Source organism: Podarcis filfolensis, assembly GCF_964270895.1.
Source record: "Podarcis filfolensis genome assembly, chromosome: 6".
NCBI lineage: Eukaryota > Metazoa > Chordata > Lepidosauria > Squamata > Lacertidae > Podarcis > Podarcis filfolensis.
Window position 1 is genome coordinate 21,047,497 of NC_139609.1, and position 16,331 is coordinate 21,063,827.

Here is a 16,331-nt window from a genome sequence, read left to right on the forward strand (position 1 = left end):
GCTCTTTTAAAAAAAATAAATGAAGCATGAATAGATTATGAATGGACAGCAGCACAACATGTTAATTAACGTTACAGTAGCGTACATGGACAACCACAGATGTCTGACTGTATGGAGGTGGTATCTCTTTTCAGGCAGGTTAGAATGATTAGACATCCATTACATAGCACTGAGAGTAGTATTATAATCTGTAGGTCTAATGGAGCAGAAGCATTTGCAGCTGTAAACCTTTCATGGGTTTTGTGGGATGGCTTTTGCACAATGTGCAATCATAGCCTCCTTTAAAAAATAAATAAATACAAAAACCCTGGTGATTTTGCCAGAAGCTGAATGCATTATTGGGAATTTCTCATGATACATGTTGAAGGCTAAATGCACTTTTTGGGGTGGATAGGCTTGCCCTCCCCCTGAAGGACCACATTTGCACCTTTGCTGCGCTTATTAGTCCACCTTTGCCTCTGGTGGCCCACGTGGCCTCCACAGGTTGGAGTGCCCTCTGCCGCAGCTGACACGTTTCAGCTATGACCCCTTCTGACAGACATGGCCTAGTCCTAGTAATCCATTCTCTTGTAACCTCTTGGTTAGATTGCTTTGTGGCATTTTATATGAGGCGGTCTTTGATGGTCTTTAGTTAGTTCAAAATACAGTTACTAAGATGATGAGAATGGGCGTTGGGTTCATAGCTCATCAGTGCTTAAATAGCTGCACTGGCTCCCAATTAATTTCTAGTTCAGTTAAAAGGATTAGTGAATTGAGCCATGCATGACTTAAGTCTCGGGTACCTGAAGCTCACCTGACTCTACTTCAGCCTGCACATACATTAAGGTAGTTTTCAGAGACTTTCCCTTAGGTATTCCACCATCTGAGGTGAGAAGGGTCTTTTTGGTGGTGATGCACCAGTTATGGAATGTTCTCCTTGGGGAGATTTATTGGGCACTGACTCGGCTATCTTTCTGGCAATAGATGAAATCAATTTCATTTCCCCAGGCCTTTAAAACCATATTCATCCCTGGAGAATCTGACTTTATGCTATGCTTATATGAATTTTTAATTGTCTTTAGTTTTTTATTGTTTCTATTTTGTTTATATACGTTGTTTATCTACCCTGGAGAATTCTTAGAAGGATGAGATAGAAATCCTTAAATAAATAAAACAAACATGTGTGGTATAAGTGGCGTTGCCACTTGGAATGTGAATGACTTTTATTTCCACCTTAATGTGTGGTGCCTCCCATCACATGTTCTCTGACTGTTCCCCTCAAAATGCCCACCATGAATTGGGATGAATGAAACTGGGGGGATACTGATTGAAGATGTTTGACAGCTAAAGAAGGAAGTGGATGCTTGATGTACATGCAACTGCCTGTTTTGGTAAACCTTGTGCCCTGGAGTATCATGGAGACTTATTTCCTTCAATAGACCAGGTTCCGGGTGCATGAAAGTAAAAATTCAACATGTGAACTAACTCTTTAGCTATGGAGAAGTCAAGGAAAACGCAAGATAGAAATCTGTCACTGGGACAAGGCATTCAAATGACAGGTATCACCTCTTGCTGATAGAAAAATGTAGCCCAATGCCTTCATATTTATGTCTCTGCGGCGTTGGACCAAAATCTTATGCTTGCTAGTTACTAGCTGCAACATTTTCCTCTTTCTTGTTTGAGTATCGAATTCTGACAGCTCTGTGATAACTCCCATATTTTATTTCAAATTAAGTGTTAGTTAGAATTACCAGTCTACATTTAAATAGCTAGATGAAGCCATGCTCTTATCATACTATATTAGGCAAGAATGCTGCATTTGCACAGTCAGCTTATCACATGAAATGGCTATACAGACAATGCAAGAGAGTCAGAACTCTCTTATTAAGTGCTTATGGGGAAGAGCAAAAGCTCAGTGATAGCTTTGTGTGCAGAAGATCCCAGGTTCAGTTCCTGCCATCTCCAGGTAGCGCTGGGAGAGAACCCTGTCTGAAGTTGAGGCACTGAAGCCAGTCAGCGAAGACAAGACTGAACTCATTGGGCTAATGGTCTGACTTGGTTTATGGCAGCTTCCTAGGTTCCTATGAGGCATTTTACTAGTGGTGGCAGACATATCAAGCAATGTGCTCATCACTGGGTTAGCAGCTGATTCACCTGACTGAATGACCATGGCCATCTTGGAGAGAACTTCTGGATATTGATCCTAATCAAGATGGGAGACTTGTAACAGTGAAGGGGAAAAAACGGAATGGAACAGAACCCAAGGCAACTTTCCCCAACCACATTAGCCTGGAACTTCCTGGAAGAAAAAAAAGTTTTTCATCAATTATTCAATTTCTTAATTGAAGCTTTAAAAAGAAGAGCTGTCCTTCCAGCTATCCTTTGAGCAGCTGTTGTCTTGAATTATTTTATTTTTTTAATACAGCGAGCCCCTGTTACCTATTGAGTCCTGTCTGATGACTATCCTCTCCTGGACACGGAATTAATGCATGTAATAAAGGCGGAGGAGTTTTCTATGACAGACCTCTTTCCCTTTGTGAATTTAAGAGAGTCATTTAGGAGGAAAACACTGGATTGTTAAGTACGAAGTCAATTGCTAATTAATGGCCGTGATCCTTGAAATGGCAAAGCTGTTCAGCAAATTATAATGTTGCCTCATGTCGCCTACTCTGCCTCTTTATTAGTGACTCTGACTTTTCAAGCACATGACTAAGAGTATTTTGGACATGCTGAACAAGAATAAAGCCCTTCTGACGCACATTCACTTTCACTTCAGGTTGGCAGTATTGGTTTCTCTCACCACAAGAGGATCTTTCATGGGGAACCTCACCAACATAAAGTAGAGTTGTCTGCACATCAGGTTGGCCATGCCATGCATCTTTTACCTATCAAAGCCAGCCTTCTCTTAAGCAAAAATGGCAATGCAGTCCTACAAGGACAGGCACTTTAGAACCCAGACACCGGACATATTCCTTTAACTACCAAATCAGAGCAGTATGGGTAGGACCTAGCAAAGCCAAAGGAAAGGGGCTCTTTTGACATTCAGGTAACATATGATGGCGAAATAAAGGAATACTGTGAACTGACAGCACAGGTGTCTCAGCCCTAAGGTTTCTAGCTAAAACAGGTAATATGTCCCTTTTAGAGTCCCAAAGCAAAATGTAAGTGAACAGGTGTTGTTTCTTTCTTCACTGTAAAGTTAAACATACCTGTGGAGCTGCGGTTATTGTCCAAGCTCTTAAAGAGATACGTTGTCCAGAAAAGAATACACCTGCCCTATTTTAACCTCAAATTCCATGCACAATATACTTTCACGCTCATTTCTCCAATATCCATGGGATCTGGCTTTTGTTACAACAGAGCAATTTCCTGTCATTCTGGCATGATTCACACTAAAACCACACTGGGCAAACCCATTGGCCAAACTCTAAGGCCATATTGCAAATAATTTCCACCACTCTGCAAACCAACAACAATCTGTTGCATAATTTTAAATTGAGAGGTAGTTAAAAGTTGTTGTTTTCAAAGAGTAGGTACTAAAAATTTCCATAGTGCTTGGAATATCTAAAATAGCATACCAGTCATTACAAGTGACAACCACCACTATACAACCTCTGTTACTATAAGGCATGAACAATGTGAATTCTTTTTTAAAAATGGAAGTGATGCTACCATTGTAACTGCATCACCAAAATAAACAGTTTGGGCATAATCTAGCCAATGCGAAGCAAGAAACAAGTTCTATTGATTTCAGCCAGTTAGATTTACAGAGAAATCCTATGCATGTTTATTCAGAAGTAATTCCCATGTTCATTCAGAATTAATTCCCACTGTGTTCCTTGCTTATATTCCAGGCAAGTTTCCCACTGAAATGAATAGGACCTAAAAGTATTTTATGGCTGGATTGTGTCCTTTAGATTCAAAGAACACGTCTTGAAATAATCAAGCTGTGCTTGGATGTAGGCTGAGGGAAAAACAATTAAACTTCCTTTGTAATTGGTTGACATACAAATAACATTTACATAATTACAGCAAAAAAAACAACACATATATTGCAGGGAGAAAAGAATAGTTCCACTATGATAACCGGGCGGTGGGGGGTGGGTGTTACATTTAAATCAGGAACTGGAGATAGCGAAAATATCACAGCCCACCTCTATGGTTCTTAGCAGCTGACACCTTACAAAACCTGCTGTGCTAGGGCAGTAAGGTAAAAAGAAGAAGAGTAACTGACCCTCGGATGGTTAAGTCCAGCCAAAGGCAACTATGGGGTGTGGTGCTCATCTCGCTTCATGCTGAGGGAGACGGCATTTGGGTCATGTGGCCAGGATTACTAAATCGCTTCTGGTGCAACAGAACACCATCCCAGAAGCCAGAGTGCATGGAAATGCTGTTTACCTTTCCTTGCACTGGTGTGCTTTCAAACTGCTAGGTTGGCAGGAACTGGGACACAGAAACAGCAGCTCACCCCATTCCGCAGATTTAAACTGCTGACCTTCCGATCAGCAAGCCCAAGAGACTCAGTGGTTTAGACCACAGCACCACCTGCGTCCTTGCTAGGCCAGTAGCAGGTTAGGACCTCATTTTACTATTGTTCAAGAGAAGCTCCGGAACAACAGAGATGTGCCATGAAAGGGGCTTTGGGTGCAGTGAAGAGGGAGGCTGCCATCAACCACTTGAAAAGCCATCTACAGCTGTTTCTGAAATGGCATTAGGGGAATGGGAACAACTGTTCCCCCAGTTACCGAAAGAGGTGATGCTCTTTGTGGAAGAGAACCAAGTTGTTGGTTTTTCCCACGTGACTGGGAATTTCTGATGTTGCTGGAATAGCATGTCTACAGGTAATGGTAGAGCTCTGTCACCCTACTCCGGATACAAAATAGATAAAAACAAAAAGTTGAAAGGCATAAACTTCTTTTATCTGCACAGTTTCTGTAGCACTGAGCTAGAAAAGAAACAAATGAATTGGCCATCCATGCAACCAAGGAAATTTTGTGGACTTGTCTTTATACAAGCACATGTCAATATTCTGTAGGTAAATCTCGATATAATTTTAATTTCTTAGAATATAGAACCTTCTGAGAACCTTTATACACCTATAATTATATGGCTTGTTGGTATGTCTGATTCAACTTAATATCATTTCACAACTTTATCTGTAAAGTTACAATCCCGCTGCCCAATTCGTTGAAACTTGGAAGAGGCCACCATTTATATCTCCCAGCATTCTGATACGCAGCACAGTGCCAGAAGACACAAAAGACACTCCCCCCCACCCAATTTGGTGCTGCCTCTTTCAGCAACCTGGTGGTGGTAACTAGGGGTGTGAACAACCACAGAAGAATTCAAAGGAAAATAGATGGTTCCCCCCACTTGGGATGTGCTGGATTTTAACCCCATCTTCCATATTTGTCCCTGAGATTTCTGCTCAGCTTTTCTCACTAGCTTTTTGATTTAGTTTGCTGTACTATTACAGACAAAAAAATGGTGTGTTAACTCCACTTTTCCTTCCAGCAGCCCATTGCGGGGGAGTGGAACTTGGGATTTTCAATTTCAAAACAGCAGAAGGGAGAGGGATGTGAGAGCTCCAAAATGTTGTGCAGTGCCTCTGCTCCACTTGTCCCACTTTGCCACAGCTATATCAGAGATATAACATTCAGTCCACTGCAGCAGCTGCTCAGGGACAAAGCAGACTATGGCCCTCACTTCCCAAAGGGTTACACTTTACTAAGTTACAGGTGCAATAAATCCCTTGCAATATTGTTCCTCCTTTCCCTTCTTTTAATACTTTGTTATTCCTATAGAAGAACCACCTCTTCTGTTTTTGGTTGTGCTTAGCGGCTGAAGCAGCAATGGAGGGCTTGAAAATGCTCAATGGAAGGAAATCCCCAAAAACGAACATTTCCATTTCTTGCTACCATTGTAGTAACACTATCCTATGATGATATAAAAAACATTTTAAAGCCACTGTCCCCACGCTATATCAAACTTTCTTATTCTTCTCTTGCACAATATAAATATGGAAACAAATATATTTTTCATTATCAGCTTAAAATTTCTACATTAGAAATAATCCAGGTTCATAGTGTAGGTCATTTATCCATCCCCTGGGGCAAAACAAAGGTCAAGGGTTGTTGTTGTTGTTTTAATCAGCCCATATGCCTTGGCAACTCTCATCCCATGACTAAGGACATATTGAGAACAATAGCTTGGCTTACACAAATATTGCAATGTGTTGTTCACATGCTTAAACAAATAAAATTGAGAAGTGAAAAATAGCAAAAATAGTTCTGGTCTATAAATGACAGATGCTCAGCTGGGGCATACTGTCTGGGAGCTGTCAAGGCAATTGTGCTATGCTTTTAAAATGTCAATATAATTCCATTATTTTGATAAAATATTGAAACCATATCAGGGCACATGGAATCCGATGGATGCAGCCGGTTCACCAGGAAGTTCAAGACTAGAATTTCTACCAAATTTTGCTTAAAGCAAAATTCAAGGAAAAAACACACGATTCTGCTTAAGCAAAACAACCGAGGGTGCTCAAGCAACTTCCCAAAAAGATGAGTGCAGTTTACTGTGTGTATGGTGCAATACTGCTCACATCAGTTAAACTCCACTGAAAAAAAATGTAGCTACCAAAAAAAAATGATGCAACGATTCATTTCAATGTACTTTGTGTGAGAATAATTTTTGGTGGACTGTACCCCATGTTTCCATAAAAGGTGTGAGAAAGTTTCACTGCGGGGTGGGGGTCAGGGAATGGATGTTATATATTGGCTATAACATTCAAGTGCAACTGAACAGTTCCACAAGGACTTTTAACTGCATTCTCTTCTCTCTCAAACCCTTCAATCGGTTCAGGGGTTCCGCTAACTCTCCCGAGCAGATTTAGGGGTTGTGTGGAGAGATGGGAAGGTGGGGAAGTTCTACTGTGCAGTTAAAAGTCCTTGTGCTAGTAGAACTGCTTAGCTGGCTACTGCCCAGTGATTGTTTTGTTTGTCAAAGGCATATAATGGAATCAATTCTGCATGATTCACTTGCCTGTACTTTACTGGATTATAGTTTCTCATTTACTGTATCAAATTAGTAACACAATCTAGAGGACATTCTCCCCCCCCCCCAACAGCTACAATATCATTCATAATAAATTCTGTCAAAAATATGATTGCTGTGATTTTATTTTAGTGTGTGTGTGTGTGTGTGTGTGTGTATAGTGGCTGCTCATCAGTAATATATCCCTGGTGACTTACAAACATGACACAGCCTAGGAATCATTTTTATGTGCCCCTTTTGTGGTTCATGTCCTTAGCAATGCTTAATTCTTTCATTTGTGCTCACTAATGGGATGATACTAGACACCACATCACAGTTATTCCAGATTCATACAGTGCAATCTGTTACACAACACAGGACAAACGCTAGGAAACCACTGTATGAATGCAAGAATTCCTACCTCTTTTGTGGTTTGCAACTTGAACAGAAGAAACAGTAGACAAAGCTAATTTTGGAGCAACTGGATAGGTTTAAAAAATGAAGAGTAGATTAGGAAATTGTCATATAGGCACAAGTTTAAAAAACCAAACAGAACCTAAGATGAATTTGTTGCAGCCCTATATAAACTCACATGGGAGTAAATATTTTGAACTAAATGGGAGTTTCTTTTGCATAGACATGTACAGGATTGCACTATTGGTAATACTGGATGTGGATATTTATGTATGATATATTTGTAAAATAAAACAGGTTTATCTAAGGAGTTAGGTATTCTGGCTTAAACAGGTGACCTCAGAGAACCCTCACTACTATAAATATAAAGTTAATTAAAACCCTGAACACACACACACACACACACACAAAATATGTTGTTGGGATTTCTCAGTTCCTTTTTCATAACATAACTTCTCCTGTACTTCCATGCCCTGATCAAGAGATATTCAATAACTTACTTTGCCAAACCTTTATTAGGCATTACAAATATAGCCCATCATAAAACATCCATATATAATTTTTAAAAAAATATATACAAATTAACAGCCATGTAAACATAGCTGTCAACGTTTCCCTTTTTAAAAGGGAAATTCCCTTATTCCTAATAGGATTTTCCCTTAAAAAAAGGGAAAAGTTGACAGCTATGCATGTAAAAATATGTAATGTGGATTTTCATTGGAGTTTCTTTCCACTAAATAGTGCCATTCACCAGTCTGAGAAATACTATTGATAAAAACTCAGCCACCGTTGCAGTTAGATATTCAGTAACAGGAATCTGCACATGGATTGACAACCTGCAATACAACAGGCTGGGGGGGGAGGGGTATCTAAGACCCCTAACTGTAGTGTTACAAATGTGTATGTGAGATGCTTGTACATCAAATATAAGTGGTCTAAAATGTAATCAGTGCTACATGTTCTGATGGCAACAGATCTATTGGTAGTGGAGGGGTATGGGGCTAATTCAGTCAGATGCCTCCTTCCTCCTGCTAAACCGGGGATTCTGAAATTTCGGTCTCCAGCTGTTTTTGGACTACAATTCACATCATCCCCTACCACTGGTCTTGCCAGCTAGGGATGATGGGAGTTGTAGTCCAAAACAGCTGGAGACCAAAGTTTGCGGAACCCTGTGGTAAACAAACAATCAGGGCTGTCAGCTTCAACAGTATTGGCCATTGTGTGTGTGTGTGTGTGTGTGTGTGTGTGTATGTGTGTGTGAGTGAGAGAGAGAGAGAGAGAGTATTACATACTTTTTTAGTTGTTTGATGCTTAGACCGTCCTACTTTATCATAAGCAATTGTAATTGTAACTGTTGCTTTCTGACAAACTGCTAATGGGCTAAGCTAGTCACACAACCATTTGCAAACTATTCCCTATATGAGGATAGTTCTGTTCCCATTTTACACCATTACCTGAGCATCATAGCTGATGCTTGACCTCTCAGTGCTTAATGCTGCATTGCTCAAGATTCAGTGGGAAGTTACGTTGAAACCCAAGACCCTTTGCAATTAATTTGTTAAATAACAAAATCCATTAGACATGCTAAGTGAATCTTAATTCACTCAATGCCATCAATAGACAATTGCTTGTGAAATACAAAATAAATAATGTGCTCTCAAATTCAGTGTCAATCTTGATGGAGAGCTGTAGAGGAAAGATCGGTTACTGTAACCTCTTCAAGGGACATTTGAAGAAACTTGTAAAATATAATATGGATTCCATGATTAAGGCAATTCTAGCTGTTAGTAATGTATGTATCTAGGGCAGGCTCAATTTCATCACTATGATCAAGGGCTAGGACTGCATTCATTCCAATCTAGCTCTCCAACAAATTGCTAATACATTTTGTTTTAGCTTAGAAGCTATTTCCTGGATCCTCTTTTGCTCATTTCCTCCTCCATCTGTATTCATTAGAGTTTAAAAGGAACATCCTGTGTATAACGATGGCAAGCTGTAGACCAATATTATTTGCTTTTAAAGAGGGAAAACAAGATAATTCCATGTGATATAATGAACGCGTTTACACCTGACTGAATGAATTTGCTGCGTAAAAGCTCCGCAGGAGAACAAACGTTTAAAATGATAGCATTTTAACTATATATGTTCTTCATTGTCTTTATTTTTTTAAACCACACTCCATTCTCCACTCCCAGAATAATCATCAGGCCACAGTCTGACAGTAAGTGTGTGTGTGTGTGTGTGTGTGAGTGAATGTCACTGGAATTCAGATGTGAAACTTGTGCACTAGGGATTTCAGAAAGAAATATTGCTGTCAGTGCTAGTGGAAATGTAATACTTTAAGCACACAAAAAAGGATACGGGATATGGGAAGCAACCTACAGTGTGACTTGACCTCTTGGCGGGGGGGTGGGGAATGGAGAAGAGAAAACTCCAGCTTTTTGAAGATGCTGCATTGTTCAAAGAAATTCCCTGAGAATACTGTTGCTACCACCACCATAAGTCTGTCTCAATGCAGCCTCAGCTCTGAATACCAACCGAAATAACATTCATTTCAATTAAGAAAACAAAGCAGAAGAGAGAGACATTAAGAAATGATTTGATGGAGACAAAAGAAATCTCTGGCACTCAAAAATTCTCAAAACTTATTTATCATGCAAACCTTGATGCCTATACAATTCCAGTCTTCTCCAGGGACTCATATTCAATTTAAGCTATAAAAGCGCTTATAACTTTGGTGAGGAAGATCTGTACATGTTATATAAAGCCTTTTCATGTAAGATTCATTTTTATGATAATTCCCAGAAGTTGTTTTTGGACAGTATACTTTTTTATTAGTCCCAAGAGAGGAAAAAATGTGTTTTGTCCTTTTTGCCATCATCTCAGATTCTATGAAAGCAGTTAAAAGTATAGACCAGTAGGAATTTTACAGAATCCTACCTTGATTTGGGTTAGAAACCCCAAGGGAAGATATATTCGGCCATATCCTATCAAACTTTGGAGGAGCTGCATATATCAGGAAAAATCAGGATTTGTTATTTACATCTGCTGATAGATATTTTTTATTTGTTTTATTTCTAAACAGACGTGTATGGAGAAAAACATAAAGCACAAACATCCATTACTGGACTTTGTCAATGACACACTTGGACAATACATCAAGGCCACATTGAACAAGAACAAGCAATTGATGATTCCCAAAACATTGAATGGACATTTACATCTTTTGTGTGCACGTGTTTGTTTGTGTGTGTGTGTGAGAGAGAGAGCGAGAGAGACATTTCAGCTTTTATAATCTAACATTACCAATTTTGATGTTAAAATATGTATTACAGGAAGGGGCACTGGATAACTGGGGTAAAACTAGACACTCATCTGTCAAGGATGATGTTTAGGGATGGTAGATGGGGCAGTGGAGGGGAGGATAGGCTCTGCTTATTGATTTGTGCCATGTTTGATGATTCCTCGGGAACACTTATATCTCTGGCTAACTTGCTAGTTGCACACATCAAATGATATTGTTATAAACAATTACATGGGTGAACATACTAGGCATACATGCCAAAGACGCCAGTCCAAAGAAAGATGACTCTGACTAACGTTGATAACACTGCTACTTATTATTTGGCATATAAACAACACATCTGTGATGATGGCCCATTCATTGTTCTAGTCATCCAAGTGATGTGGACCAGTCTTAACAAGAACCCTACAAACATACACTTCCATTTTGCCTGCAACCACACCTAGTAGTGAAGCAAATCAACAAATTATCAACACTTCCTATTTAAAGCCATACTCTAAATATAAAATTAGAGTATGAGCCTAGGATAGCAAAGGCATTTTACATAATTTTTGCTCCTCCGTGCTCTTGGAAGCTAGACAAAGCCAGACGTGTTTTTTCAAAAATTATAGCAAAAGGTTTAAAAATAAGTAGACTGGGGTTTCTAGAGAATGAATTCACTTGATTTCTTATCATATCCAGCGAACTATATATGCAGAAAGCAACTAAAGGGAAAAAAATGCTTATGTGATAGCAGAAATAATCACTAAGTTTCTATGAACTTGTTGATCACTATTTTGCTTTCTGATGAGAATTAGCAAAGGATTTTTTTTAATGTCCTTAGCATTAATTCTAAGTATTGCCTGGTAATTCTGATTTATTTCAGTGTAATCAGAACTGCTACATGTTAAAAAGGATTCCTAACTGGTCATCTGCCTTACTTGGTTAGTATCTACACACATATATTTGTGATATCGAATGCTGGTCAAACTCAGAGTAGACCCATTAGAATCACCTTCTATATATGTGAGTGTGTGCATTACAAACACAGGCACACACACAATCTCTTTTTCCGCATTCCCCTGGCAGAATTAGAAAATATGTCCTCCACAGCTGTCCTTTAGCTGCAGTAGTGTGTCTCTCTTTCTTCATTAAAACATTCCCATTATGTGTCTTATTTCACTCATGCTAACGACAACAAAAATCACAGGAAAGAAGCACCAATGAAATAAAATTTTGCTTAATGTGAAATAATAATAAATCTAATGTTTTATTGCATTTCAACATGTTTGGGACATTTATCAACTAGAGAAGTTACAGCATTTTTGTGAGGGTAGGATTTTCTGTAACCATATTTCATATGCTTCCTCCCCACCACCCCTAATCCTCACACTGTAATCGGCTTCCTCTTTAAAGGCAAGAGATCTGACTTATGTGTGCATGGTTCTCAGTTATAAGACTTGACACCTTGATGAATTGTGCATTGTTTCTGCTTTGGAAAGGGGCAAGTTGCAGGGTGGAATGTTTGGATATTATTTTGGACTACTGATCAACATGGCAGGCTACTGCTACGTTTGTTCCTTGTGCAAAGCAACCGGTTCCACCAATTTTAATGAAGAAATCAAGCTATTTTGTGCACCCCCTGCTATTCTATTAAATAGACTCAATAGTTTAATGTCATGTGCAACATGGCAGAGCTCTGCCCCAGTCTTTTCTTTAAAAAACAAAACAAAACCCCGGCAATAATTTGTTCATTATACACACTTATCAGGTGAAGTTCAGAACATCAGGTTGCCTACTCCGATCTAGTGGATTAATTGCGTAACAGCAATTTTTTGAGAGTGCAGTTCTAAGCCTCTCTGTTGGTGGTTGAATGGGGATGGAGCTCAAGTTTTTCTCCACCAGTGAAGAGTGCCACTGGTGCTGATGAGACTCTGCTGCAGCCTGGTATATGAGGTGCTGGTGGCTTTTGGAGTGGAATATCAGTAATCAATGTATCCATAGCCTGTGGTTCACCTAAGGGGCTTGATTCTTGAGTTCCACATCTTCACCAGTCTGGAGCTGGCACAGCAAATATATATAAAGAATGTGTGTGTGTGTGTGTGTGTGTGTGTGTGTGTGTGTACACACACACACACACACACACACACACACACACACACACACGGTATATATATGAAAAAAAAAAGCTTTCCCCACTCCCTGTTTTGCTCTGGCCATTTATGTAAAAAAATAAATTCTATACTACTTTGTAGGCCAATTGCCTCACAAAGTGGTGTGCAATCAATAAAATACATTAAAAGGCAATCAATACAACATTATAATAACCTCTCATTAAAACCTTTCTGGCTTCTGGCCCTGGGTTTGGATTGCTTTGGCTGTTAATCTTCAGTCGTGCAATGCAATCTTATGCATGACTCCAGAAATAAGTCCTCCTGGGTTCAGTGGGTCTTATTCCTTATACGTTTATTTAGAGTTGCAGTCTTGGTCACATTTGACCTTTGAACTGTCTAATATCTCCTCCTCCAACCTTGTGATGCCACAAAAAAACCCCCACATCTCACTGAAGAGGGTTTTGGTATCTACCCCTTTATCCATGAGAACTAGATTTCAGAGGTTCTTAGAGATATCTTTATTAGTCACATCCTGTTACATTCTCAGCCTATTTTGATCTGCTCCTCCCCTCTCCTACTTCAACTACTGGATCCTTCAAGCATCTTCCTTTAAAAATAATAATGGTACAGAGCCTGTTCAGCTTTAGATTGAAGCTACTTCCACTGGGCTGAACCTTGAATTATTTTTAAGCCTTGTTCCACCGCCAGTATATCAATTATTACATTTTTCCCCCCTATGACAAATATGGCCCTCATTCTAGGCATTGAGCTTTTCATTTTTTTTCCAATTTGTGGCTGGATACAGCATGAACACTACCCAATCTCTGCACATTTGGCTTTTAAAAAAATGCTTGAATAGTGGGATGAAAACTTCTGAGTCACTCAGAGATTCTTCTGGAGGCTGCCTGTGAAGTCTTTAGGTAACTGGAAAAGATGACTCATTCTCAACAGGCTTCAATCAGAATCCTTTAATAGCCAGGCCATATAATAGCCACTCATTCATTTACCGCAATTTGTTAAGAACTCTCTTTTCCTGAGCAGCAGGAAAATAACATAATAGTTCTGAGATCTCTGCAGGGGTATAGGTAAGTCTGAGAAGAAAGATATTGAATTGTAAAATGCAGCCGGTGATCTCAAAGGGCTGTTTTTTTATTATTAAAAAGTGCAGGGGTTGTGGATATGCACAAAGACAGAACTTTTTATTTATTAAATTTATATGCTATTACATTTCTTCCAGAGATGAAGTTGAGATACTTTTAATCTGATTTAGCATTTTAACTTTTGTATGTTTTAAAGTATGGGCGTACGTCTGTCTTAATTTTATCTTTTTATGAACTGCTTAGAGGGTTTTTAATAATAATAATTAAGTGGTGTATAAATCTTAATAAATAAATGACATTCAAAAAGTACCCACATAGTTTACCAGTCAGGTACTGACAAAGATTTGCTTTGCTTTTGTAAAATTATCTTCAGCAGCTGTGTTTTTTTGAAAGAGATGTTCAGATTCTGATGATTTTTTTAAAAAATCACCCAATGCCATATAAAACATTTTCATACTTAATTATGATGTTTTGGGCTTTATGCTGAACAGTGTGCTGTGATAGTTGCTAGTAAATATTTATTTTTCATTATTTTGATTATGACATGTATACAGGATATACAACATATGCAAAATATAATAATAATAATAATAATAATAATAATAATAATAATAATAATAATCAAACGCAAGCTTTCATACCAAAAATAGGTAAGCTATAATGTTATCAGTTACTCCAAATTATTTAAAGTGTGGGGGAAGCATATTCTTATAAAATGCTTAGCTCACTGTGCTTACCGGTATCAGCCCCACTCCTCTGGGGAATTTCTTATGGTTATTTTGATATCAGTAGCATGGGTCAGACCTATACAACTTGCTAAACAAAATGCATCTATGATATATGGTGATTTTTTCCCCTTGCTGGAAGCGAAACCAGGAAATTTACTGAGCCACTAGTGGATTATCGCACATGGCTGGTGACCTGTGTTAGGCTTCGTGGGTCAAAACTGAAAGTCCACTGAAAATACGGCAGGCTTCCTCAACCTCAGCCCTCCAGATGTTTTGAGACTACAATTCCCATCATCCCTGACCACTGGTCCTGCTAGCTAGGGATCATGGGAGTTGTAGGCCAAAAACATCTGGAGGGCCGAGGTTGAGGAAGCCTGAAATACGGCATACCCTCCAACATTTCTCCGATGAAAATAGGAACGTATAATAATAATAATAATAATAATAATAATAATAATAAAATACCCCTCCTGTCTGACTGGGTTGCCACAGCCACTCTGGGTGGCTTCTAACATATATAAAAACATTAAAAAACTTCCTTATACTGGGCTGTCTTCAGATATCTTCTAAAGCTTGTAAAGTTACTTATTTCCTTGGATCGGGGGTTGCATAACTCCAAAATTCTCCAACCTTTCTCTGATGAAAATAGGGGCATCCTAAGGAAAAGCAGGACATTCCAGGATCAAATCAGAAACCGGGATGGCTTCTGTAAGCCCGGGACTGTCCCTGGAAAATAGGGACACTTGGATGGTCTGATATGGAGATCAGAATGAGGCCAGAGGATGCGATACCACTCCCTCTTCTATCTGTTCTGTATATATGGAAGAAAGGAATGAACAAGACAATATTTGGCATGTGATGAAAGGTCTGAATGTTTAACAGGGCTAATGGCACGTTTTGGTCATGGTATGGTCTGCTAGACAGGTGTCTATAATGTAACACATATCAACCAACCAATCACCATTCACTCCTTTTTCTCCACAATAGGCATTGCACTAATTAATGGAATTAATTAATTATTCTTGGTTCTTACCTTAGCCAAGAACAGATGTAGACTTTTAAGGGTGGTTCACATAGTCACTTGGCTGAAAAATGGCCAGAGACACAAACATAATTGATGAATTGGTGTTTGTTTGAGGGTGGTGGGCAGCACATGCTGGATCCTTGCCTAGGTGAGAGTAAACTGGCACCAAAATGATGTTTTTCTATAATAAAAGTGAGGGATATGACTGGTAGTGAGTGACATGTGGTGCTGCACAAGATGAATCTTTAGACAACTAAATATGTTATATGGCCAAAACATACATAGCACATGATATCTGTGATTGGCTCTCCTGATTTTTTCACCTTTGAGAACTTTCACCCATTTTTGAGGGGTGTGGGGAAGAAAGGGGGCGGCTCTCCCTTCTGCTTTTTGCCTTTCAGGCGATCAGGGAGAAGTTCAGCAGTGTGGGAAGAGCAGTTACAAGGATTCTTGCTGTGTTTTGTTGGCTGGCCTCCACCATTTATATTTTCCAATATTGCCTCAGAAGAATGTTTCATTATGACATAGTGTCATCCTCAGCAGCATTCTGGGAAGAAATTGGTGCCCCCCCCGTAGCTCCTAGCAAAGCTTAAAAAAAATGGGGGTTGTCTGCCTTAGAAGTTATGAGTTTAACTTCTCCCACCACTGAAA

The 16,331-nt window shown here is 39.2% G+C and overlaps 1 protein-coding gene and 1 long non-coding RNA gene across 13 annotated transcripts in view; both read right to left on the reverse strand.

The window, feature by feature from the left end:
- The window catches only part of NTNG1 (netrin G1), a 207,033-nt gene that overhangs the window by 33,283 nt on the left and 157,419 nt on the right, over positions 1 to 16,331 (reverse strand). For 6 of the 12 annotated variants that reach the window (XM_083620474.1, XM_083620469.1, XM_083620476.1 and 3 more), the window contains exons 6-7: positions 10,372 to 10,437; positions 7,439 to 7,498 (exon numbers count right to left, since the gene is read on the reverse strand). The exons of 4 other annotated variants lie outside the window; for them this stretch is intronic. In XM_083620474.1, the coding sequence (XP_083476600.1) occupies positions 7,439 to 7,498; positions 10,372 to 10,437 (126 nt within the window). The remainder of the gene's footprint in view (positions 1 to 7,438; positions 7,499 to 10,371; positions 10,438 to 16,331) is intronic. 2 more of the 12 variants (XM_083620478.1, XM_083620471.1) reach the window with 1 other exon arrangement.
- LOC310765502 lies at positions 12,435 to 15,820 on the reverse strand. The gene is made up of 2 exons (XR_014549617.1): positions 15,690 to 15,820; positions 12,435 to 12,775 (listed from the first exon to the last, which is right to left on the reverse strand). It is a non-coding gene; the product is annotated as an uncharacterized lncRNA (long non-coding RNA).